Source organism: Meriones unguiculatus (genome assembly GCF_030254825.1).
Source record: "Meriones unguiculatus strain TT.TT164.6M chromosome 13 unlocalized genomic scaffold, Bangor_MerUng_6.1 Chr13_unordered_Scaffold_28, whole genome shotgun sequence".
NCBI classification, from domain to species: Eukaryota; Metazoa; Chordata; class Mammalia; order Rodentia; family Muridae; genus Meriones; species Meriones unguiculatus.
This window is the reverse complement of record NW_026843644.1, coordinates 2,598,181-2,623,183: the sequence shown is the minus strand read 5'-3', so window position 1 is coordinate 2,623,183 and position 25,003 is coordinate 2,598,181. Positions and strand designations below refer to the sequence as shown.

The 25,003-nt window shown below is 39.3% G+C and overlaps 1 protein-coding gene across 1 annotated transcript; it reads left to right on the top strand.

The window, feature by feature from the left end:
• Positions 1-4,779: 4,779 nt before the first annotated feature.
• Positions 4,780-13,577, top strand: LOC132650629 (vomeronasal type-2 receptor 116-like; the record flags this gene model as incomplete). The annotated part of the gene is made up of 2 exons (XM_060375977.1): positions 4,780-4,894; positions 12,712-13,577. Coding segments are annotated over 2 exons (981 nt in total), but the record flags the coding sequence as incomplete, so codon positions are not given.
• Between the last annotated feature and the right edge of the window lie 11,426 nt (positions 13,578-25,003).

The window sequence follows — 25,003 nt, the reverse complement described above, 5'->3', positions numbered from 1 at the left end:
GTCATTTTAAATGCAGGCGGATGTTTTTTTTTTTTTTTTTTTTTGTTTTTTTATCAGTTACATTTTATTAACTCTGTATCCCAGCCGTGTCCCGATCCCTCATTCCCTCCCAGTCCCTCCCTCCCTCCCTCCCTCATCTCCACCGTGCCCCTTTCCAAGTCCACTGATGGGGGGGACCTCCTCCCCATTCATCTGATCCTGTTTTATCAGGTATCTTCAGGACTGGCTGCAAAGCCCTCCTCTGTGGCCTAACAGGACTGCTCCTCCCTTCGGGGGTGGGGAGACCAAAGAGCCAGTCATCGAGTTCCTGTTAGAAATAGTCCCTGTTCCCCTCACTTTGGGAAACCAATTGGTTACTGAGCTACCACAGGCTACATCTGAGTGGAGGTTCTAGGTTATATCCATACATGGTTCTTGGTTGAATGTCAGTCTCAGAAAAGACCCTGTGCCCAGATATATTTGGTCCTTGTGGAGCTCCTATCCTTTCCCCATCAGACTAACTCCCCTTCTTTCTTATGATTCCCTGTACTCTGCCAAAGGTTTGGTCATGAGTCTTTGCTTTGAAAACACTGCTAGTTAGAGTCTTTCAGATGCGCTCAGTAGACTCCTGTCATACGTTCAATGCACATCCCATCTGTCTTTCTAAATGAGGATTGATCATCTTACCCCATGTCCGCTCAATTGATTATCTTTTTTAGGTGTATAGATTTCATTATGTTTATCATATCTTATAGGTCTATATAAGTGAGTATATCCCATGTTTGTCTTTCTCCTTCTGGGATATTTCACTAACCCTTTATCTGACAGAGGACTAATATCCAGTATATACAAAGAACTAAAGAAGCTGAAAAGCAGCAATCCAAGTAATCCAATTAAAAAATGGGGAACAGAGCTAAACAGAGAATTCTCGACAGAGGAATATCGAATGGCAGAAAAACACTTAAAGAAATGCTCATCCTCATTAGCCATCAGGGAAATGTAAATCAAAACGACCCTGAGATATAACCTTACGCCCATCAGAATGGCCAAGATGAAAAACTCAAGCGATAACACATGCTGGAGAGGTTGTGGAGAAAGGGGAACCCTGCTCCACTGCTGGTGGGAATGTAAACTGGTACAACCACTCTGGAAAGCTATCTGGCGCTTTCTAAGACAAATAGGAATAGTGCTTCCTCCAGACCCAGCTATACCACTGCTAGGTATATACCCAAAGTTTGTTCAAGTACACAAAAAGGACACTTGCTCAACCATGTTTATAGCAGCTCTATTTGTAATAGCCAGAACCTGGAAACAACCCAGATGTCCATCAACGGTGGAATGGGTACAGAAATTGTGGTATTTTTATACAATGGAATACTACTCAGCAATCAAAAAGGAGGAAATCATGAAATTTGCAGGCAAATGGTGGGATCTAGAAAAGATCATTCTGAGTGAAATAGCCCCTTCATTTTCATTGAATTCTTGAAATTCTTTAATTTATTTCTTCCCTGACTCAGTGGCCACTGAGTTTTTCAGTTTCCATGAGTTTTTTTTTTTGTTTTGTTTTGTTTGTTTGTTTGTTTTGTTTTTTTAGGTTTTCTCTTGTTTCCATTGTTATTGATATCTAGCTTTAATCCTTGGTGGTCTGATAAGATAAAAAGGTTATTTCAACTTTATTGTACCTTTTGAGGCTCACTCTCTGTCCAAGTCAATGGGCAATTTTGGAGAAGCTTCTGTAAGTTGCTAAAAAGAAGGTATATTCTTTTTCTCTGGGTAAAAATTCTATATATGTCTGTTAAATCTATTTGATCTGTGCATATGTTAGTGTAATTGTTTCTCTATTTTCTGTCTTCATGACCTGTATTTTAGTGAGTGTGGGGTTTTGAAGTCTCCCTCTATTACTGTGGCTGTATTAGTGTATAATTTAAGCTTCAGTAATGTTACTTTTACAAATGTAGGTGCCCTTGTATTTGGAGCAAAATATTCAAAATTTAGGCATCATCTTGGTGTATTTTTTTCTATTTTATGTATCCTTTTGCTATGATATGTGTCCTCTCATATCTGTTTTGAATAAATTCAGTTAAAAGATCATTTTATTAGATATTACGATGGCTTCTTTCAACTTTCATCTTGGGTCAGTTTCCTTGAAAAACCTATTTCCATCCCTTTACTCTGAGGTAATGTCTTCCTTTGTTTTTAAGATTTTTTTGTATGTAGCAAATTGATAAGTCCTGTTTTATGCATCCACTGTGTTAGTCTGTGTTTTTTTATTGAGGGACTGTGTCTATAGATGTTGAATGATACTAATGATTAATGATTGCTAGTGCCTGTTATTTTGATTTTTAAGATTGCAGCAAGTTTTTGTGTTTCTGTTCGTTTGGTTTTGCAGCAGCGGTGTTATTTATTTTCTGTGTTTCTCTGGGTGTTGTTTACTTTCTTTGGTTGGGCTTTTCCTTCTAGTATCTTCTTTACAGTTGTGAAGCATAGACACTGGCATTTTCTAGTCCACAGCATGACCTCTCACTTGCTGTGAAGTCACTACAGTCAAATCCTTAGTAACCATGTACACTGGGTGTTGCCATTTTGGATCCTCTTCAAATCTACATCTTCTAAATGGAAATATTATTTTCTGGTCCTGGAGAAAAACACAGGGCTTTTTTTCAACTAAGGACATGCTACACACTATAGTATCTTGCATCTCATAGACAATATTTCTACTTGTGTTCAGTAGCTTTTGCATTATTTCTATGGGGAATAATTTTAATCTCTCTAAACAACTGGGAAGACAAATAAACAAACTAAGCACTTTCAAAAAGAAAGCCATGTTACAGAGAGGGAAAATGAAATTCTCTTTAAAGTCAGCCAGTAATCTGTGTGGGCCACTCATATCATATGATGTCTCTCTTCAGCTGCATCCATTTCTGAGGAAAATTAAATTTATAAATGCTGCTGGAGATGAAATAAGCTTTGATGAGAACAAGAATATTAGGGAAACGTATGACATACAAAACTTTATTGCATATAGTTTTCGAAATGCATTATTACTTAAAGTGGGAGAGTTTGTCTTCAAGAGTGCACAAGTTCAAGGCTTTTTCATCAATGAAGTTCTGATTCAATGGCCAAGCAACTACAAACAGGTCTGGAAAATTTTCAGTATTTAATATGAAGGGAATTATTTGTAAAGAATTATAAAAAATGATTGTGTAATGATTCTTTGAATTTTTAAAATAATTGTGAAATTTTAATTCTTAGCTCTATTGTGACTTTGAGCTTGTGTGGGTGTTCATGCACACGACCACATGTGCTTCTTAAGTCCACAGTAAACTGTGGTTATCTTCTTCAGTTACTGTCAACTTTATTTTTATCTGTGTGAAACCCTTACTTTCTGATTTGGTTGAACTCAGTGGCCAGCATTACCTAGGTTCTCTCTCTGTCTTCATGATCATAAAGTTTTGATTACAGGCCTATTTTTTTCTGCACCCAGCTTGTCTTCCATCCTTTCATCATGATCAAATTCACATTTTCCTGCTTATGTGGCAAGCATGTTAAATACTAAACATCTCTTTAGTTGTGTTTGATTACTTTAAATCAGAAATGAACCAATATTTTAGAATTACATATATTTATATATACATAAATACACATACAAATGCACACATAAGGTCAGATAATTCCTTATCTAGAATTAGATGAATTGAATTTGAATGTTTGTGTTTGTTCATAATGCAGTGAATGGATAATTGAGAGCTCATGGTGATATAGTGGTATGTATGAGTGTTTCTATATGTAAACATACACATGCACACAAACTTATGAAATTTTCACATATGTTAATTATACAGGTTAGCTGATGCTCAAGCATTCTTCCATTCACACAACTTATGGTCAAGCATATCAATAATTCCACAATGTTGTGAGCTAGCATAAACAATAAATTATGGATTTGGACACAAGACATTTCTGTAAACAATGCATATGAGCTGTCCAAAATGTGTGTCAGTTACTGAATTCATATTTCAGTGCAAGAGCTGTATGCACTCTTAACAGCTGATCCAGTTATCCAGAAACACATTACTGTTAATATGTACATATTAGACAGAAACTGAATCCAAACCAAGGCAGAAAAGAGGTCTAAGATAGAAATATTCTCTCTCCTACAAAATTTCTAATATATAACAAATTAAAATTGCATTAGAATTTTATTAGTTATGTGATTATCTAAGAATGCAACTGCTGAAATCCCATTTAATGACTACAATAACGTTTGAAAAGAAAGGCAAAGAACAATCACTAGCTTTGGGAGTCAAGGGTAAAAGTCACAGTAACAGATTATAATTCACCAATGGCCAAACCATTTTCATGAGAAAATTAAACTTCTTTTTGCAGCTGAATCAGAGTGCATGGGTGTTACTACAAGACTGGAAATATAAAGGTAGAAACAAGTGTGCCTGGAGGCAAGTATGATTAGATTCTTGTCTTAAAAACAAACTGTTCCAATATTCATACAATAAAATGAGTTCTGGCTGGCTGCATCACAGAAGAGGATATGTTGATGCCCCATACATTTCACACAGGCTAGGTAGTAATGAGTCATGGTTTGGTCACATAAAGGGATGTTGAACATTTAGTATTGAAAAGCATGGTAAGTTTAAATCTCCATTCTACATTCCCACATTAAAACCGCAGAGTTCCTCATAAACAAATACAATTTTCATAGGTTATGTGTATTTAGCCTAAACTATTTTAAACTGATGCTCAATATCATGACCAGTTTTTCTGTGTTGCTTTCAGACTCCTCAATCTGTATGTACACAGAGCTGTGGTCCAGGATTCTGGAAAGTTCTACAAAAAGACAGACTGGTCTGCTGTTTTTCTTGTGCATTTTGTCCAGAGCAGCACATTTCCAACCAGACAGGTAGAAAAATAATACTTTTACTCAAAATGTTTGGGAATGCAGAGGGGGAAAGTTAAGAAGTGACTTTGGTGTCATAATGTAGTGCTGTTCCCTATGTCTCTAACATTCATCCCTTAATCCATTATTAATCATTGCTGAAGCCACACAATGTGTGAAGTTTAGAGTAGCAATTCTCATGCTATTGTGTCATATGTTCCCTACTTTTAAAAACCTGCCTTTTGGTGCATGGAAGTGCCATCTTAGCTCTTGCAGTGTACCAGCTCTTGCAGTGTTCCCCATTAAATATGAGATCTCCAGTTGTCCAGGATCTATTTGTATTTCTGTGTTTAACAAGCCTAATGATTCTTGCCTCAAAGTAACTCCAGGAAAACTACGTCTGATTGTTTCTGAATGTACAAGAAACTGAACTGCATTTACAACACAGTTGTCATTTTCAGTATCAACAATAGAAAAAAAGCAAGTCTTTGTAAATGAAAACATGGCTGCCTGTTTAGTGTTGTGGTCAACTGTGTGATAACGTATATAAGTAACATCATATGGAATGAGCAGGTTGCATTGTTATATACAAACACACACACAAAGACACAAACATATTTAATAAGAAAAGAGGCTATGTATTTGAGAGTGAATAAATATAAGGTGGGTCCAGGAGAACATTTAGAGAAATGAAAAAGAAGAAGCATAGTGAGGTAATTATATTACTTTTAAAATGAAAATTTTTACAAGAAAATAAAAAGTCAGAAGGAAAATACATTAATATAATGATGAGAATCAACTATTTATTATATTAAAAAGGCCAATCCTTAGACAACCATAATACAAGCAGAATTTTTTATGTATTATTGCAAATGATCAAATGTTGAAAATTAATTCTAAGTTCTAAAGCTATCATGGGTTAAATTCCTTGCAGAGTGACACATGACTTCAATCCCTATGTTAAAAAGATATGGAGTGAGCAGGCAGCCATACCTTGTCCCTGATTTCAGTGAAATAATGAAGCTTACATAGGTCATGAATCAAATACCTAATAGAAGTCCTCAATTGGGATTGATTTGAGTTTCTCTCTGTTTAGGTTAATGTTTTCTGTAGGGTTGCTGTATATTGACTTTACTATGTTTAGATATGTGATCTGTGTCCCTGATCTCTCCAAAATTTTATACATGAACAGGTGTTGGATTTTTGGCTTCTATGGATATGATCATGGAATTCTTACCCTTCTGTTTGTTTATGTGGTGGATTAAATTGATGGATTTCTATAGACTGGACCACTCCTGCATACCTGGGATAAAGCTTATGGGACAGTGGTGGATGATATCTTTTATGTGTTCTTGTACTTAGTTTGCAAGTATTTTACTGAGGATTTTGTGTCAGTGTTCATTTGGGAAATTGGTCTGAAGTTCATGTCTTTCTTGGGTCTTGACTGTGATGTGACTGCATCTTCATAGAATCAATTTGTTAATGTTCCTTCTGTTTCTTTTTGTGGGATAGTTTGAAGAGTATTGGTATTTACTCTTATTTGAAGGTCTGATCAAATTCTGAGCTGAAACCATTTGGCCCTGGGTATTTTGGATGGGGACTTTTGATGACTTCCTCTCTTTCCTTATGGAAGATAGGATGTTTTATTTACCTGATCTTGGTTTAACTTTGGTAAGTAGAATCTATCACAAAAATTGTCCATTTTATATAGATATTAAATTTTTGCGATGTATACACTTTTGAAGTAAGACCTAATGATTCCTTCGATTTCTGTACTTCTATCATTCTTTTCCTTTTTTATTTTGTTCATTTGGATAGTGTCTTTCTGCCTTTTAGTTACTTTGGCTAAGAGGTTGTCTCTTTGTTTGATATTCTCAAAGAACCAGCTCTTGGTTTTGTTGATTCATTGAATCATTTCATTTATAGTATGTTGATTTCAGCACTGATTTTTATTATTTCCAGACCTCTACTCCTCTTGGCCCTGTCTACATCTTGTTTTATTCTAGGTCTTTCAGTTGTGTCATTAGATTGCTTGTAAGAGATGTCTCAAATTCCTATACGAAGGCACTTAGTGCTATGAATTTTTCTCTTAGCACTGCTTTCATTGTGTCCCATAAGTTTGGGCATGTTGTGCTTTAATTTTTATTGAATTCTAGGAAATCTTTAAATACTTTCTTTATTTCTTCCATGACACCTGTCATTGAGTAGAGTTGTTTAGGTCCCATGTGTATGAGTAGGCATTTTGCTTTTTCTGTCATTGTTGAAGTACAGATTTAGAACATGGTTGTGTAATTGGATCCAAGGGATTATTTCAGTCTTATTGTATGCGTTAAGACTTGCTTTTTGCCTGAATTTATGTTCAATTTTGGAGAAAGTTCCTTGATTTGCAGAGAAGAAGGCATATTAGTGCCTGGGTGAAAATATTTGAGGACTTTTATTAGGTATTTGATTCATGACCTATGTAAGCTTCATTACTTCACTCTTTAGCTTCTGTGACAATGATCTGTCACTTGGTGAGAGTGAGGTAATGAACTTTACCATTATTACTGTGTTGTGACTGATGTGTGGTTGAAGTTTTAATAATGGTTCTTTTACAAAATTCAGGTGCCCTTCTATTTGGGGCATAGTTGTTCAAGATATTGTTGTCCTCATGGTGGATTTTTCTGTAATGAGAATGAAGTATCCTTCACTTCTCTTTTGATTAATTTTGGTAGGAAGACTTTTTATTAGATATTAAGATTATACTGCCACTTGCTCCTTGGGTCCATTTGATTGGAAAACCTTTTTCTAGCACTTTACTCCAAGGTAGTGTCTATCTTTTGGGCTGAAGTGTGTTTATTGTATGCAGCAGAATGTTGGATCTTGTTTCCATAACTATTCTGTTAGCATGTGTCTTTTTATTAGATTGCTGATTCCATTGATGTTGAGAGATACTAGTCACCAATGAATATGAGCTCCATTTATTGTGGTGTTATTGTTGATAGTGTGTTTGTTTTCTTTTTATTTTTGTTCTGAAGTTATCTATATCATGTGTTTTGTGGGTGTAGTTGATCTCATTGGGTTGGAGTTTTCCTTCTAGTAGCTTCTCAAGGTCAGGGATAGTGCAGACATTGGTTTAATTTAGTTTTGTCATGGAATATCTTGATTCCTCCATCTCTGTTGATTGTAATTTTGCTGAGTACAGTAGCCTGCTCTGGCATCTGTGGTCTCTTCGCATCTACATGACATCCCCCAGGCCCTTCTGAGTTTCATAGCCTCTGTTGGAAAGTCAGGTGTGATTCTGATAAGTCTGCCTTTATATGTCACTTGATCTTTTTCGTTCGTGCTTTTGACATACTTTTCTTCGTTGTGTAGATTAATTGCTTTGATTATTTTATGGCAAGAAAATTTTCTGTTCTAGTCTATTTAGTGTACTGTAAGCCTCTTGTATGTTTAAGGTTATCTCTTTCTTAAGGTTGGAGAAATTTTTTTCTACGATTTTATTAAAAATATATTCTGTACCTTGGAGCCTGGAATCATCTATTTAGTCTATTCCTATTTTTCTTAGGTTTCACATTTTCATGGAGTCCTTGAACTTTTCTGATTGTATGTTTTCTTTGAGAGATAGATCAGTTTCTTCAATTGTATCTTCAATGCCTGAGATTCTCTCCTTCATTTCTTATATTTTGTGGATGATGCTTATCTCTGTGGTACTTGATCTATTCTCTACATAGTCCATCTCCAGGGTTTTTGTTTGTTTCCTTATTGATTCAAATTCTGTTTTCAAGAATTGAATAATTTTAATAATTTCCTTCACCTGTTTAATTGTGGTTTCTTGTCTTTGATGGCCTCTCTTTGTTTGCCCTGTATTTCTTTGAAACATTTGTTCTTTTCCTTTTTATATGTCTCTAATAACTGCATAAACATATATTTAATGTGCTTTTTCTGTGTTTCAGCTGTATTAGAATATTCATTGCTCTTGGGGGTGGGTTCTGGTGGAGCCAGGATGTCCCAGTTTTTGTTGACTGCATTTCTATGCTGGCCTTTAGCCATCTGGTTGTCTGTAGCCTTACCTGTTTCTTCTTGGAAACTGCAGCAAAGACTGGATCTTCCTGTCTTTGGAGTTTAGAGTAGTATTCAGGAAGATGTCAAATGTGCAGTGGCTCAAGAATGGATACTGGCAGTTCAGATGCCAGCACCTTGAAGGGCAAAGCACATGGCAGCATATGGACACATAAACATGTAGGGACTGGTGAATTGAAGACAAGTGTGTGCATGCAATGGAACCATGAATTTTGGGGTGCAGGTACTGGTGCTCATCATTATCAAGGTGCAGGTGCCTCAAGTGGCATCCCTGGATTCCTCAGAATAAAGCTGGGCTGCCACTTGCAGGCCTGCCCCAAATGGTGCTCCCTGTACTCAGATTCCTCTGAGATTTTTCTTCTTGGATCTGGGATCCCTGTAATTTTATTGCTCACCTCGTGTCCACAGGATGACCAGTAGTACAGTGGCTTGGTGGCTTGGATGCTCTCCAAGAAATCCTGAAGCTGCTCTACAGGGAGCAGGAGGAATCCGAATTCTGGCTGCTAGAGCAAACTGTCCCTGGATATGGGGATCCAAACTCACTGGAATATGTGAAGGGGCAGGTGGCCCAAATTTTGCTACTCCTGACTCCGTGAGATGGCCACAGAGAGCCTGGATCAGATCAACTCCATTTTCTGGACGACCTGTCTAGAAAAGGAAGCAGCAAATTTGATGCTCTGGATCTAGCCACCTGTCCATACACTGGTCTCAGAATCTCTGAATCTCTGCCCTTCAGATATGGTGCACACTGGTCTCCACCATATTGGAGTCTCCTTGTTTTGATCTTTCATCATTTTCGTTTTTGGGTGGGAGCCTTTTCTGATCTTTTGAATTTACACTTGGGTCTGTTTAGTTCTATTTAGGTTGCTGAATTATTGTTGAATATATCTTTGAATAATGGTTGCTTGACTAAATCTAAAACATCCATCTCATGACCATTTTTAAGCTGACTAGAATATAGTATGTTTTAAAAATATTTCCTTAGAATAGTCTGAATTTCATTGAATTCTGTAGTAATGTTTTTTTTTCTGTAATTTCCTTTAATTTAAGTACTCAATTTTTTCCTTAATTCACTTGATATATAGGTTTGTCAATTTTCTTTATCTTCAGAAAGAGCCAGCTCTTCCTTTGGTTAATTGTATGTATTGTTTTCTTTGTTTCTGTTTCACTCATTTTCATTACAATATTATTTCTTTTTATTATATTATTAATTTGTGTACTATCGCAGCATCTGCTCACACCTGTCCTCTCAGACCCTCTCTCTCACCTCACCTACCAACCTAATGTGCCCCTCTTCCCTTTCTTTAAAAAAAAAAGAAGTCCCCTATGGATATCAATCAGCCTTGGCATATAAAGTTGAAATAAGATTCAGCACAACTTCTGTTATTGAGACTACACAAGGCAGTAAAATTAGGAGAAAAAGAGTCAGAGACAGCTTTGGTCTTTCTGTTATGTGTCCCCATAAGGACCAAGCTTCACAACTGTTATGTATGTGCAGAGATCCCATATCTGTCCCATGCATGCTCTATTGTTGGGAGTTCATTCTCTGTGAGCTTGTGCCAGGAGCCTTTCTGTGGGGCAATTCTGAGCATGGAAAAGAGAGGTCTTTGCCTACAGGGTGCTCCAGAGAGCAGATGAGGGGTCAGCAATGAGAGGAAGTTAGTCAGCTCAAGTGGTCAGGGTACTCTAGCAGCTGACGTCTAAAATTCAGACCTTTCTTTGTCTCTGACTTATTGTTGATAAGGCTCTTCTTGTTTATACAAGTTTCACAGTGCGAACACCGATTAATGATTATACAAGTGGTACAGAATGGGTGTTTGATTTTTTTTATTATGCAGGAATAAAAGCTCAGTTACAATTTAAAAAGTACACACAGAACATATTTGATCATCATTATTAGCCCTATAACTCTACTCTAAATAATCTAAAGAATGTCTCCTTCAAAGAAAACACATTTAATATGTGAAAGTGTGCTTTTAGGCTGGCATTGTTTGCAGTATGAGTGCAGTCCAGAGAAACAGAAAATACTTTAACTGGTCTTTTTATGCACAGCAAATACAAATAAATAGCTCCCTTTACTATATGTATCACCATCTATGCTACAAACTAGAAAAAGTTTATTTAAGTCAATCTATCTTATTTACTAAGTTTTATTCTGTCAGGAGTGTACCCTCTGTGACCTTCTATCATTAAACTACATTTTCCAGGAGCTCTAAGCTTATAATAAAGGATCTTAAACCTATACATGAATCTCCAGGCCTCTCAGGGTAGTCACATTGCCTCTGTTTACCCTGCACCAATATACTGTTTAGGGGCATATACCCCAAAAAACTCCAGAAATAATGGCCTCAACTCTCTCTCTGCTTAACTCTGCTTAACAATCTCCAGGTCACAAAGATTTTAAAACAGTGGATAGATAAAGTTAAGTTTAGTATTATCATAAGGCTCAGGTCTCATTAGGGCTGGCTGCACTGTCTTCCTCTATGGCCTGGTAAGGCTGCTCCCTGTTAAGGGGAGGTGATCAAAGAGCCAGCCACTGAGTTTATGTCATAGGGAGTCCCTGGTCCCCTTACACTGCAGCCAGTCCTGATGAGAACTGATAGGCTAGGGTCAGTGGGAAGGGGAGGAGGACCTCCCTATCAGAAGACTTGGAGAGGGGCATGGGAGGAGATGAGCATGGGAAGGTGTGGAGGGAATGAGCAAGGGTGCTACAGCAAGATACAAAGTGAAGAAACTATAATTAATTTAAAATGCCTAATTTAAAAAATGACTCAGACACAATTTCTCTGTAGAAAAAAAAAAAACAGAAATTGAATCTTAGTGCAGAAATACCCCAGTAATGCAAAACACACAAACACACACACACACACAAGAAAAACAGAAGTTAAAAATAGAAGAACAATGATTGTAACAATCTGCTCAGCTTTGCTGGAATAGCACGAATAACTGTACCGGCTTCATGACTCTCAACAATTTCAGTGAATATGGCTTTGTCATTCTCCCTTTCTGATTTAACATTTTGTAGATTTATGGTATTTATGACATGTAGGTCATTTTTTAGTCTTAAGAATAGTACTGTAAGAACAAGAGTGAAAATTAGAACAATTCCCAGGATTATTCTGGACTTAATAATGAAAATCAAAGAGTCCTCTCCTGAATCAAAGGATATCAAAGACTATAGAAATTTATTTGCAACTTCCACAGCTGAGATAGGTAAAGATTGGTCTGAGATTATATCGGGAGTTTGTTGATGCAAGTGTTGTATATTTATTGCCAAATCAGAAACTGTTCCGTAGGTCATGGAGGTGGGACCTAAATTATTCCCATGTTACCTTAGAAAAATTATAGGAGTGGGATAACAAATATCCACTGAAACAGTGAATAACAAGAAAAATGAGAAGAACCCATGATGATGGAAACAAGGAAGTGCATTTTTATACATTGATGTCATCAAAACACAAAGTACACGTATTTAGAAACTCAAAGTGTAAAAAAATCATTTGAAGGCATACTTAACAGTATTACTTTATCTGAATATAAATAAAATAGTTTTCAGTGCCCCAAAGAAACAGTGATAAGCTGTTGAGCAGAAATCTTATTGTTAATTAAACAAGATAAACAATAGAAATGCAAATTGTAAAGAGTTCGTGTCCTTGGCAGTAAACAGGATGCAGAATATACCAGGGTACACACATCATTCGAAAGCACTTTAATGAATTAAATGTGCAATGAATAGATATTTATATAAGGTGAAATGTTGATCCAATTTCTCCACACAGATCAGCAGGAGTGTATCCCTTGCCCAAGTCAAGAGTACCCAAACCCTGAGAGAAACCACTGCCTGCCCAAGGCAGTGACCTTCCTTTCCTTTGAGGATCCTCTGGGCATTGCTCTGGCGTGCACAGCTCTGTGCTTCTCTATCAGCACAATTGCAGTTCTTGGGATCTTTCTCAAACACCAAGAATCAGCCATTGTTAAGGCCAATAACCGGACTCTCAGCTACATCCTGCTCACCTCCATCCTCCTCTGCTTCTTCTGCTCCTTTTTCTTCATTGGACGCCCAAACACAGTCTCCTGCATACTGCAACAAATAACATTTGCACTTGTGTTCACCTTGGCTCTTTCCACTGTTTTGGCAAAAACTATAACTGTAATTCTGGCTTTTAGGGTCATGAAGCCAGGAAGAACAATGAGAAGGTTGTTTGTCTCAGGCGCCTATAATACTGTCATTCCCATCTGTGTCCTGATCCAACTTATTCTTTCTGGAGTCTGGCTGGGAATCTCGCCTCCCTACATTGACTCAGATGAACACTCTGAACATGCTCATGTCATCATTTTATGCAACAAGGGCTCAGTTACTGCTTTCTATTGTGTGCTGGCTTACTTAGGGACCCTGGCTTTAGGCAGCTTCACTGTGGCTTTCCTGGTAAGGAACCTGCCTGACACATTCAATGAGGCCAAGTTCCTGACATTCAGCATGCTGGTCTTCCTCAGTGTCTGGGTCATCTTCATCCCTGTCTACCAGAGCACCAAGGGCAAAGCCGTCGTGGCTGTGGAGGTCTTCTCCATATTGGCCTCTAGTGCAGGGCTGCTGGGGTGCATCTTCTTCCCTAAGTGCTACATTATTATCTTAAGACCTGATAAAAACTCTTTGAGATTTATTAAAAACAAAAAATAGCAAATAAAAAGTGATCATTTTGATGTATTAGTTTTCTTTTTTCTAATAAAACCCATTAGTATACTAAAATTAAATTATTTACCCACTTTTAAGTAACTTTTTCTTAAATGTATATTTAAACAAACATAAGAGCCCCTCACTTTGTCGAACAGTCACAGACATTCTATTTTAGAATAAAAGCTGCTGCTGAAAACACATTTTAGTAAGTTATGCATGTTATTAATTTTTGGAAAATATACATATTCAAAATGTAGTTACATGAAAGTAATTGAGATAAACAGTACATGAACAAATACTTGTTTTCTTTGTTATTTTAGGGAGTATACAGGGCTTTGGGTGATATCTGAGATTCTTTTATAGACCAAGCATGAAAATCAATTTCTGGAAAGGGGTTGGTGGTGTGTCTTTTAAACAGTTGAGCCATTCCAGAAATCAGAGTAGAGAATTTTCTAAACAGAAATTATAAATCTGCTGCCTGACTCTGCTCTCTTTTCCTTGACATACGTAAAAATGACTAGACATCCCACTCTACAAATACTTGTTCAGTCACCTTCATTGCTATTCTGTTCACAATAGGTAGAAATGGAAACTCATAAATATGTTTATCATGATAAATATCATACATATAAATAGATGTAAGTAAAAAAAAAACATAATTTAAGTAACCCATATCCAGAAGACAAATATATTTCATTCTCTACTCTGGGGCATCTAGCTCCAAATGTTGATTTGTGAGTATTCATCATGGAATAACTATAGAAACAAGAAGGCATGGTGGGTAAGCAATACAATGGCAGATACATTTGATCCGATTGAAATAAACCAGGGGAGGTACTCTAATTATGAAGGAGGATAAAGATAAAAAAAGGAAGTGGGTGAAATAACAGTAAATTTTTGAAAGAGTTTTAAGCAATCATACTGTGAATTATCTACATAAAATCCCTATAATACATGTAAGTCCATTCATGAATATAAACATGTTGCATCTAGATATTTTCAATAATGCACACAGATAAGTATAGTTCACCACTGACCAAATTTTATGCTACTGCTATCTAACCTAAAAACTACAGTCCATTTCCAGCCTGAAAAGATGTTTTTTGTTCAGTCTCAAATACCTGAAAATAATATGATACAGGAGGAACTAGGAAAATGAAGAGGAGCCATGCTAACTCCTGAAAGTTTAATTTCCACCAAGTGTCAGATTCTTGGAGTATAACTTTATAGTTATTCTCAAGTGCCTGCTTTTTCAACAATACATAAGACATTGAAGACATGGCATGCATGCTTGCGGGTGCTCGTGTTACCCTTAGCATTCACCACAGGCCACCAAAAGAGGAAAGTACATACCAACCCAGCCATACACCCTTCAGTCTCCAATGGTAACCTGCCTACAAGATTTGATGATGTGCTTGTGACACAAATTTCATGCAAGTGACAAATTAATATCTGGTTGAATTTCAGGAGGCCCACTCCATGAAAAGGAACCTTGATCCAACATGGCTTGGGTGGCCAAGAGCCTGAGTCTACACAGACCAGGGACATCAGAGAAATGTAAATGCTATAGTTGTGCTAAAGGAGCAGCCATACTCACAGATGGGTGCCTTGCTCAGCCATCATAGAAAACTTCTTCCTGCAGCAGATGGGAACAAATACAGAGACCCATATCCAGTTGATTCGCAGACAGTGAGGGGCCTTAGACCATTTCACCCTAAATGAGATGTCTCCAGCAATTCCCTCCCCTAAGGGCTCAAGGAACTCTGTGTGCAGAGTGTAAGTGACAGAGGGGATGAAGGGCATGAGGGTAACAAGGTCTTGTAAACACAGCAGGACCAACACACATATGACTGCACCCTGACCCACAAGCTAGCTTTTCTATCACATTCCCCTGTTGGGGCTACTTTGCCATTCCACAGGGGAGGAGGATGCACTGAGTCCTGATATGACTTGATTTTGTGGCATGGGTGGGTGGACACAGGGGAGGGGGATGATCCCCTTCTCTGAGGAGCCAGGTGAGGGGTGATAGGGGAAACAGGGAGAGTAGGATGACCAACACACATATGAATGCACCCTGACCCACAAGCTAGCTTTTCTATCACATTCCCCTGTTGGGGCTACCTTGCTATGCCACAGGGGAAAAGGATGCACTGAGGCCTGATGCGACTTGATTTGGTGGCATGGGTTGGTGGACACAAGGGAGGGGGGTGATCCCCTTCTCTGAGGAGCCAGGTGAGGCATGATAGGGGAAAGAGGGAGAGTAGGACAAGGAGGAGAGGAGGGAGGGGTCTATGACAGGGATGTAAAATGAATCAATAAAACATTAAAAAATAAAATAATAATAAACGAGGGGGCTGGAGAGATGTCACAGAGCTTAAGAGTGCAGGTTTCTCTTCCAAAGATCCCGAGTTCGATTTCCAGCACCCACGTGGTGGCTTCACAACCATCTATAGTGAGATCTGGCTCCTCTTTCTGGTATGCAGACAAAATACTCTACAAATAATAAATTTTCAAAGGAAAAAAAAGAAATACACCATGGATCATCAACAAAGTTCCCCTCCCTCCAAAAAGAACACTCACTACCTCTTTAAATAATAATAATAATAATAATAATAATAAGTTTTAAAGTTAGTTTTCTCCAAGGGCCCACAAACCAGACTAACTGGTTAGCCCCATGAGCAGCAACAAATGGCAACAGAAAAACTCAAAGGCATATTTGTGGGTTTTCAAGGCAACAATATATGTTCAGTTCTTTTGTATGCATATGGCTTCTAGTTTCACGATTTCATGGTATTTCTGTTTGAGCGAATATCTGTATCTCTGCACCCATGTTTCCCTCATGTTTTTTCTTTGCTCCTTTTATTAATAACATTAGGCACTTCAACCATTTTATTGATTTCTGGAAGATTGGAGCCTGACAATTTCCTCTTTATGAAATACGAAAGTTTGTGCCCGTGACATAAATCCACCTCCCCAAACTAATGATATGGCCTGCCATTTAGGGTTTTCTGGTCTAGGGTTTGGTGCATCTCTGTGCTTCTTTGCTATCACTGCTGTAGTTTAAATAAATTTGTGAAGTACTAAGGCTTTCCTGGCCATTGTCAAGGGCAATCCCAGAATTCTAAGCCATCCCTTGATTATCTGCTGCTACTGCTTCCTCTACTATTTATTCTTTATTGGCCACCACAGCACAGTCATCTGCATTACCCAGCAAGACACTCTGAGACTCTGTTCATGATTCATTTGGGGTGTATATGTTTGAGAGAGAGAGAGAGAAAGAAAGAGAGACAGAGGTAGAGACAGACAGACAGAGAAAAAATACTGCTATATGTGTATGTGTGGATCTTTCTATAATTCTGGAACACTGAGGTGGTTTCTGGTATCAGTCGCCTATCTGTCCTTCTCATTTGCTCTTGGATTTGACTTGTTGTCTGTGGAGTTTGGTGGGAATGTCTCTCCCATGTTGACAGATTTGCAAACCCTGAACCTGTACACCTACCTCATCATAGGAAAGAGAATTCCCACAGAGGAAACATGTGGACAGATCTGACCGACCAATCAGAACTGGAGTGAGGTGGAGACGGTGTGTCCAGAGCCTAATAACAATTTGTCTTGGCCCTCTTCAGCCCCTATTAGCCATTCCTTTCCAGCTTCTTTGTTGGACCTAGTATTCTAGGACTGATGAATACTTGTAGGGTGGTGCTAACTAGAACACAAGCGTCTGGCAGGCCCAATGTTAAGAATTTCACCTGATGGCATTGGAGTCTCATAGCTGAATTTTCTATGCTTTGCCATAACCAACTTTTCTAAGGTCTAACTGAAGAGAATTTATGGCTGTTCTGATATTATAAATATTTCATGGGACTCCCTCCACATTGGAACATGGAATTTGGAGTGACCCAAATCTATGCTCTCGGGCCATGGCAATTGTCATATTCAACAAGGACAAAACTCCTGCTTTCTACTGTATACTGGGATACCCACCTGTCCCATCACTGGGGAGTGCCCACTATCACTTTACTGGCTAGAGCTTTACATATTTACAGAAGCCAGGCTTCTGACACCCAGCATGGTGGTGTTCTGCAGTGTGTTGGCCACTTTCCTTACTAACCCCCATACCACCGGGGGCAAGGTCATGCTGCTTGAAGAGCATCGCAGGATCCCAGAAATTTCAGTGACCTCCTTCTAGACTTATGGTCAATATTGTGAGAGGATTTCTACCAATATGCCACAACACTGAGGATGAGATCATGGATGCCTTTTATAGTTCAGGGGCTACAGAGATTATTCAGGGGTTAAGAGTACTTGTTCTTGCCAAGGACCAGATCTGTTTTGCACCTGGTATCTACCCCCATCTGTAAGTCCAGTTCCAGGGAATTTAGCTCCCTCTTCTGCCCTCTTCATACACCTTCACCTCCATCTGATACACAGGCACACCTACCCATGCAGACAAAACACTCATACATATAAAAACAATCAGATGAGAATTACACTTCCTAAGAGAGGGGGAAAAACACACCCTTCCATTAGTAAGTAAAGCTAGTTTATTGCACACACAGCCCCAGCCACAAATTTACATAATCCCAGTTTAAATGTGTCCAGTTTAAATTCTTCTATTCAGCCAGGGCCCAACCAGTCCCTGCTCACTGAAAAAGGAATCCTGGGGTCCCTGGCCCTCTTTATTTTAGTGAGTGCCCACTCTCCCAGTCAAAACAGGCCTGGTCTCGGGAAGGTAGACAGAGATTATAAATCATTTTTAAGGATTATAACAAAAGCCAGCTGTGATGTCACATGCCTGTGACCCTCAGTGGGGCAAGCAGTGGTATGAGTTCCAGGTCATCTAGGTTTACAAAGCGAGTCCAGGACATGCAAGGCTACACAGAGAAAGCCTGTCTCCAAAAAACAAGGGCTTGTGCCCCCTGCCAGCTCTTTACACTCACAACACTGGACATGTTCTAAGTTACATAGTATGACTTCAACCAGGCTACAGAAAAGTCCTGCCAAGCACGTTGGCACGCACTTTAATCCCAGCACTTGGGAGGCAGAGGCAGGTGAGTATCTGTGAGTTCAAGGCCAGCTTGTTCTACAGAGAAAGTTCAAGACAGCCAGTGTTACACAGAGAAACCCTGTCTCAAAAACACATAAAAAAAATAATAATAATATTGAAATAAAAAATATCAAAACCAGGCCTACTGGCACATTGTCAGGTTCCTTTCACAAGGAAGGCACACAGTAGAGTTTATGGGAAAAATAGCAGGTGGAAGAAAGATTTGAAACTTCATTTTATTTCAGTTTTAAAATCTCAATTACATTAATTCTAAGTGGATTTGAGAGACCAAAGACTTAAAATCAGTGGGTATTGTTTTAAAGTTTAAAGCAGAAGTATGAATAAAGGCTAGTTACTTGGAAACACGTCCAGCCACCTTGGGGAAGAACTAGCCTTAATGCCCTGAGGGGACAAATTACCCTTACTGCATTCTTTCCTGCCCACTAATTATACAGTTGCTAAGAAACTGGCCCATAAGACCAGGCTAGAACTGTTTGTATTCTCAGTACCTAAAGTGGACCAATCATTTCAAAAGTCAATTCCCCTTCCCCAATCATGTAATGCCAAAGCATGTAAGTTCCTGCTTGCAGTTTTGCCCCATAAAAACCATGCTTCCCTAGATCTCAGGGCTACATCCCTCTCCTGTGTCCACAGGAAGTTTATGTCCCATATCCAAACATGTATACAATTTTAAAAACCTCATGTATTTACAGCAGAGTGTATCCATGGTCTTTTGGGGTTCCCGTACTGGACATAACAGTTTTACTCTGAGTAAGACCATTATTAATTTATAAATATCTCCCAACGACAATAAACACTTGTAGCCACAGAAAACAACCAAAAACCTACCCATTCCCCCATAAAAAAAATAGGACATCATTATCAGTGATTTCTTATAGCTGACATTTTGGACATGCAAAAATACTGCTGGGGACCCAAAGATAAAGGAAAACATGTTTAATTAAGCAGGCAATATTTGTGGTCCAGTCTTTGAATGTTGAGAAAATAATAAGAGTTAATAAAAGTCCTGTTTAGAACAGTCTAAAATGCTGGACCAATTAAGATTTGTAGCTTTCTTCAAAGCTCTCTTGGGAACAGGTCATGATTAGAAACAGCAATTGAAGCAGTTGAGGCAGAAACAAGCAGAATTCTGGAACATGCAAGATTCTGAAACAGATGTGTTAATGTCTCAGCATGCTGGAAGGAGTATTCTGTCAGGTTTTGTCCAGCATCTCCAGTATTCACTCCTTTTGTTCTGCAAACATAATTTCTCACAAGCATTATACAGTTCCAAAATTATAAATGTATGAGATGTTCAGAATGAAATTAAGCTGTAAACCAATTTTATCAATGCCAATTAAAAGAATGGCATAATAAATATTGAGGATATTATAGCCAAGGATTTATTGGTCATGTACTGCTGAAGTTCTGGCTAGAGACATTTTTTATGTCTCAGTCAGCTTTAGAATTGTTCCCATGTGAAGCGATTATCAATTTATATTACCTGTATTGTTTGGTCTTCTTGATTTCTTTCTTCTTGTGTGTGACCAAGGTTATCGGGTGGTCTTCCTCTGTGATATCTGATTTTTATTAGTTTTGAAGGAACCCATAATTTCTCTTCTCCTGTATGAACATATGAAAAACCTCTTCCCCAGTATGTAACACATTCCCTACTGTCCATTGTGAAGTTAGGGTATCTTTGAAATATATAGGCTGAAATAATTCAGCAATTTTTTTCTATAACCCAGTGTCTTTGTGCAGCTGTTGTTTGTTGATCATTAACATTTAAGAAACTTAAGGTCAATAAAGCATTATGTAATCTATCTCTGTGGTATTTTAATACCCTTCTCTGTTTGTTAAGCATGTCCCTAAAAGTACGATTCGATTTTTCAATGACTGCTTGACTGTCAGGATTCTGAGGAATACCTGTTACATGTTTTATCTTATAATATGTAAAAAAAATCTTTCCATTTTATTAAAGACATATGCTGTAACATTATGTGGAGAGCTGAGACTCAGACGCCACCTACTGGCGCTGACATCCACCCTCAAAACTGTAAAGAACCTCCAGAACACATGTGCAGGTTGCATAAGCACGCTAAGCATGCCAAGCCCGAGCCGTCAGACGGGGTAAAGAGTGAGCAGCCAATCAGGGTATGACACGTCACTTAGGTGCGACCAGGGCTTATATAAACAGCGCCACTTCGGGGCCCGCGCTCTTGTCCATCTCTCCCCGCCAGGGGGTTGCCCGCCCCGGACTTGGCCCGCGGGACGCTGCGGCATCCGTCGGCCGATGCGAGCACCTCCCATGCCCGCGAGGTGGCCGGTCCTGCGGCTCTCTCCTCCTTTCATCACTTGACTGTAATAAAGTCTGTTGCAGAAGGATTCTTGTGTCCGCGTGCATTCTTGCTGGCGAGACGATCACGCAGCTTTCAACATCTGGTGCCGAAACCCAGGACCAAACCACTGAGGAAGCATGGAGCCTCCCACCGCCAGTGCCACCCAGGAGAGCCCCCGTTCGCGGGGAAGGATTCAGAACTGCAACATCGAGGTTAGTCCTGAGAGGCATGTTCGATCTTGATTTATCTCATTTTTCATTTCAGCTAGCAGAAGCCCTTATTGCCTTCCCTGTTGTGATCGCTGCCCTAGCCCTCTTTCTTTTGGTTTCATGCAAGCTTGAGGGCGGCCTCGGAAGGAAAGAGATTAACAAAAGGCTAAGAGTAGACACTAAGGGAGTGTTAGGGGAGATGCGAGACGGCATGTCAGAAACAGGACGTGACAAAAGATTAGGGGCCCCAATGGATAGAAATAGATACGTCTCTAAGAAGAAAGGCCCTTCTGTGGATGTTAAAGCCACAGAAGCAAGAGATAAGGGGAAAAAACGCCCTGGGAGAGAAAGGTAAAAGGAGAAGGAAAAACCCAAAAGAAAAGCCTCTTTATCCAATAAGATTAAAATTCCCGCTAAATGCCTGGGCGCAGCCATCTTGGCTTTCATCAGAGGCTTCGACGTGGCCGGTAACTGGGCGCAGCCATCTTGGCTTTGGGAAAAATGGGCGGGACCTTGGGTATATCAGCGGTTTCCACATGGCCGGCGCCATCTTTAATTCGGGCAAGGAGGCCCTGCCTCCCGTGTGCTCTCCACATAATTCATTTAAAGGGCTGGTGATTGTTCATTACGAAATGTTTTTTATGCTCTTTTAAGAAAAAAATTCTAGCTGATAGGTTTGGTATGGCTAAAATAATTCTTACAGTTTAAAATTGTTCTGTTAAGCAGTTGATTCTAAAGCTTGTTTAATCACTAAAAACTTTTGGTTGTGGGGGATTATAGATGCTCCACAGTGTTTACTGTATCAACACCACCTAGTGGCTGTACTTGGTGTTGTCAGTCACAGCCTGTGCTAATGCTAGCACATGGCCTGCCGCCATGATGGTTCAGCAATAAAAAAACACGTAAAGCTGTAGTTTGGCTGCCATGTTTGTCTAGGGTTTCCAGCTGAGTTCAGTTGCACGTGGCCAGCCGCCATCCTGGTCCGGAGATAAAGAGGGTGAAACTATGAGTTTGCCACCATTTTGTTCAGGTACTGTTCAATTTTAATGCCATATCCTTTGTTGCAAAAACCCTACAGCAATGGGGATTGCATATTGCCACTAAAAAGGTCCAAATTGTTTCCTTGACACTCTTTACTCTGAATTTTTTAAATTTGGACAGTCAGGGCCATTCGGTGGCTGATCGCCACTGCTTAGGGCCTGATAGGCCTAAGGAAATGATCAAATGGAAGGTCTTGACTGGTCAATGGAAAGGCCCGGATCCTATCTTAATAAGATCTAAGGGAGCTGTCTGTGTTTTCCCACAGGAAGAAAACAATCCATTCTGGGTACCGGAGCACCTCACATGAAAGCTCCTGACAGCTGAAGATGATCTTTCAACAAATACACCTGCTACTACTTGAAGAATTAAGGGCGGCAATGGTGACCACTAATTCAACTCGAGTGGATTCATCGCTCACAGATGGCTTATTATCCTGGGTTTCTTCCACCTTTTCTTATTTTAAGATTGGGTGGGGGTTGGAATGTTTGGTGCAGCACTATGTTGTGGCTTAGTGTTTTTACTCTGGTTGTTCTGCAAACTCAATACCCAACACAAACGTGACAAGGTCACGATCGCGCAAGCACTTGTGGCCTTGGAACAAGGATCATCTCCCAAGATTTGGTTATCCATGTTAAAAAATTAAAACAGACTGTGACACTCAGTCGATGCACCTCAGGGGTTTTACTCATTGCACTGAGTCGATGAGTGATCCAAGTCACAATGTTGCCTTTGCCTAAGCGGCTATGGTACCTAGATAGGAGACTGACAGCCCTTGCACTCCCTGGAATTTTATTCCATTGCACGGGAATGGGTGTCACCTCCATTTTTAATCTTCTCCCTTAGCCCCTGCACCTAGAGGACTTGTCTCCATTGCACCTGGTGGGGTAAGGGAGTAATCTAAAGCTCTTGATCGCTTACTCCCCAAAGAAGGAGTTCGCTTGATCGAGCCTAGGGCTCTCTTGTGCCGCGCTTATAAGGCTTTAAGGCAGTTTTCATTTATTAAAACAAAAGGGGGAGATGTGGAGAGCTGAGACTCAGACGCCATCTACTGGCACTGACATCCACCCTCAAAACTGTAAAGAACCTCCAGAGCGCATGTGCGGGTTGCATAAGCACGCCAAGCCACTGCCCAGGGGTAAAGAGTGAGCAGCCAATCAAGTTATGACACGTCACTTAGGTGCGACCAGGGCTTATATAAACAGCGCCACTTCGGGGCCCTCGCGCTCTCTTCCATCTCTCTTGCCCGGAGATTGCCCGCCCCGGCCGTGGCCCGTGGGACACCGCGGCGTCCGTCGGTCAATGCAAGCGCCTCCCGCACCCGCGAGGTGGCCAGGCCTGTGCCGTGGCGCGCTGCCGCCCCGAGCATGGTGGGGCCGGTCCCGTGGCTCTCTCCTCCTTTCATCGCTTGACTGTAATAAAAAGCCTGTTGCAGAAGGATTCTTGTGTCCGCGTGCATTCTTGCTGGTGAGACAATCACGCGGCTTTCAACAACATTATCAGTCTTGATTTGTGTAAGCATAACCATAACTTCCAGAACTTCTAATAAATTTGTAATAACTAAATCAGCCTTCTTAGAACTTATGGCTTTTGTTCATTGGAACCCTGAATGTGTGTCTATAGTATGGTGCACATATTTCAGTTTACCAAACTCTATAAAATAAAACACACGATTTGCCAAATTTCATTTCTTTGTTTACCATTTGGATTACTTCCTGCAGGTAGTGGAGTTTAATTATATAAAGAGCAAGTGGGATATTTTCGCACAATTTCTTTGGCTTGTTGCCAAGTGATAGAAAACTCTCTTTTTAAACCTTTGCTGTTAACATAGTGTTTTTAAAATGAAATTCTGAGGCCTCTAACAAACTTCCTGTCAATAGTTGATCAATTTCATCATTGCCTTGTGCTAGAGTGCCTGGTGATGCATATCAGATCTGATCTATGTTATATACAATGTATTATTTTTATTTCTGATTACTCGGTGGAATTGAAGAAACAGTGAACTTAAGTCCAAATTATCCTGAATTAGATCAGAAGTTTCTATATGTAGAACAATAATTTCTGCATATTGAGAGTCAGTGACTATATTAAGAGATACCAAGAGAATTGCATATAATTCTGATTTTTGAGCTGAATCATAAGGACTCTCCATCAATTTACTCAGATTTTCTGACTTAGAACCTGCCCTTTTTGATTTATTGGCATCCGTATAAAATGTGGGAGCTCCAAAAATTGGAGTTCCTTTTATTATATGAGGAAGAATCCAATTGTTTCTTTTTATAAACTGAAGTGACTTGATTTTTGGGTATCTGTTGCTGATTTCTCCAAAAAACTCAAAACAAGCTCTTTGCCAATATCCGTTCACTGCCCATAATGATACAATCTCAGCATTGGGAAAGGTCACCACAATTCCAGCTGGATCTATTCCAGCCAACTGATGAAGTCTCATTTTTCCTTTTAAGAGTAATTCAGGAACTTTTCTATATCGATTTTTATTTTTTTATTTTGCTTGTGTACCAAAAATACCCATTCTAAGACACAGTCCACCTTATGCATAAGAATTCCTGTGGGAGAATGAGTGAAAAGCAAGATAACCAAAATACAGGCCCTCTTTGGATCAATATGGTCTATATATGCATCTTGTAATTTCCTTTCTACCAGAGCCAATTCATTTTCATCTTCGGTTGATAATGTTCTTGGACATTTAAAGTCCTTTTCATCACATAAGGTTTAAAATAAGTTATTTAGCTTTGAGTAGCTAAA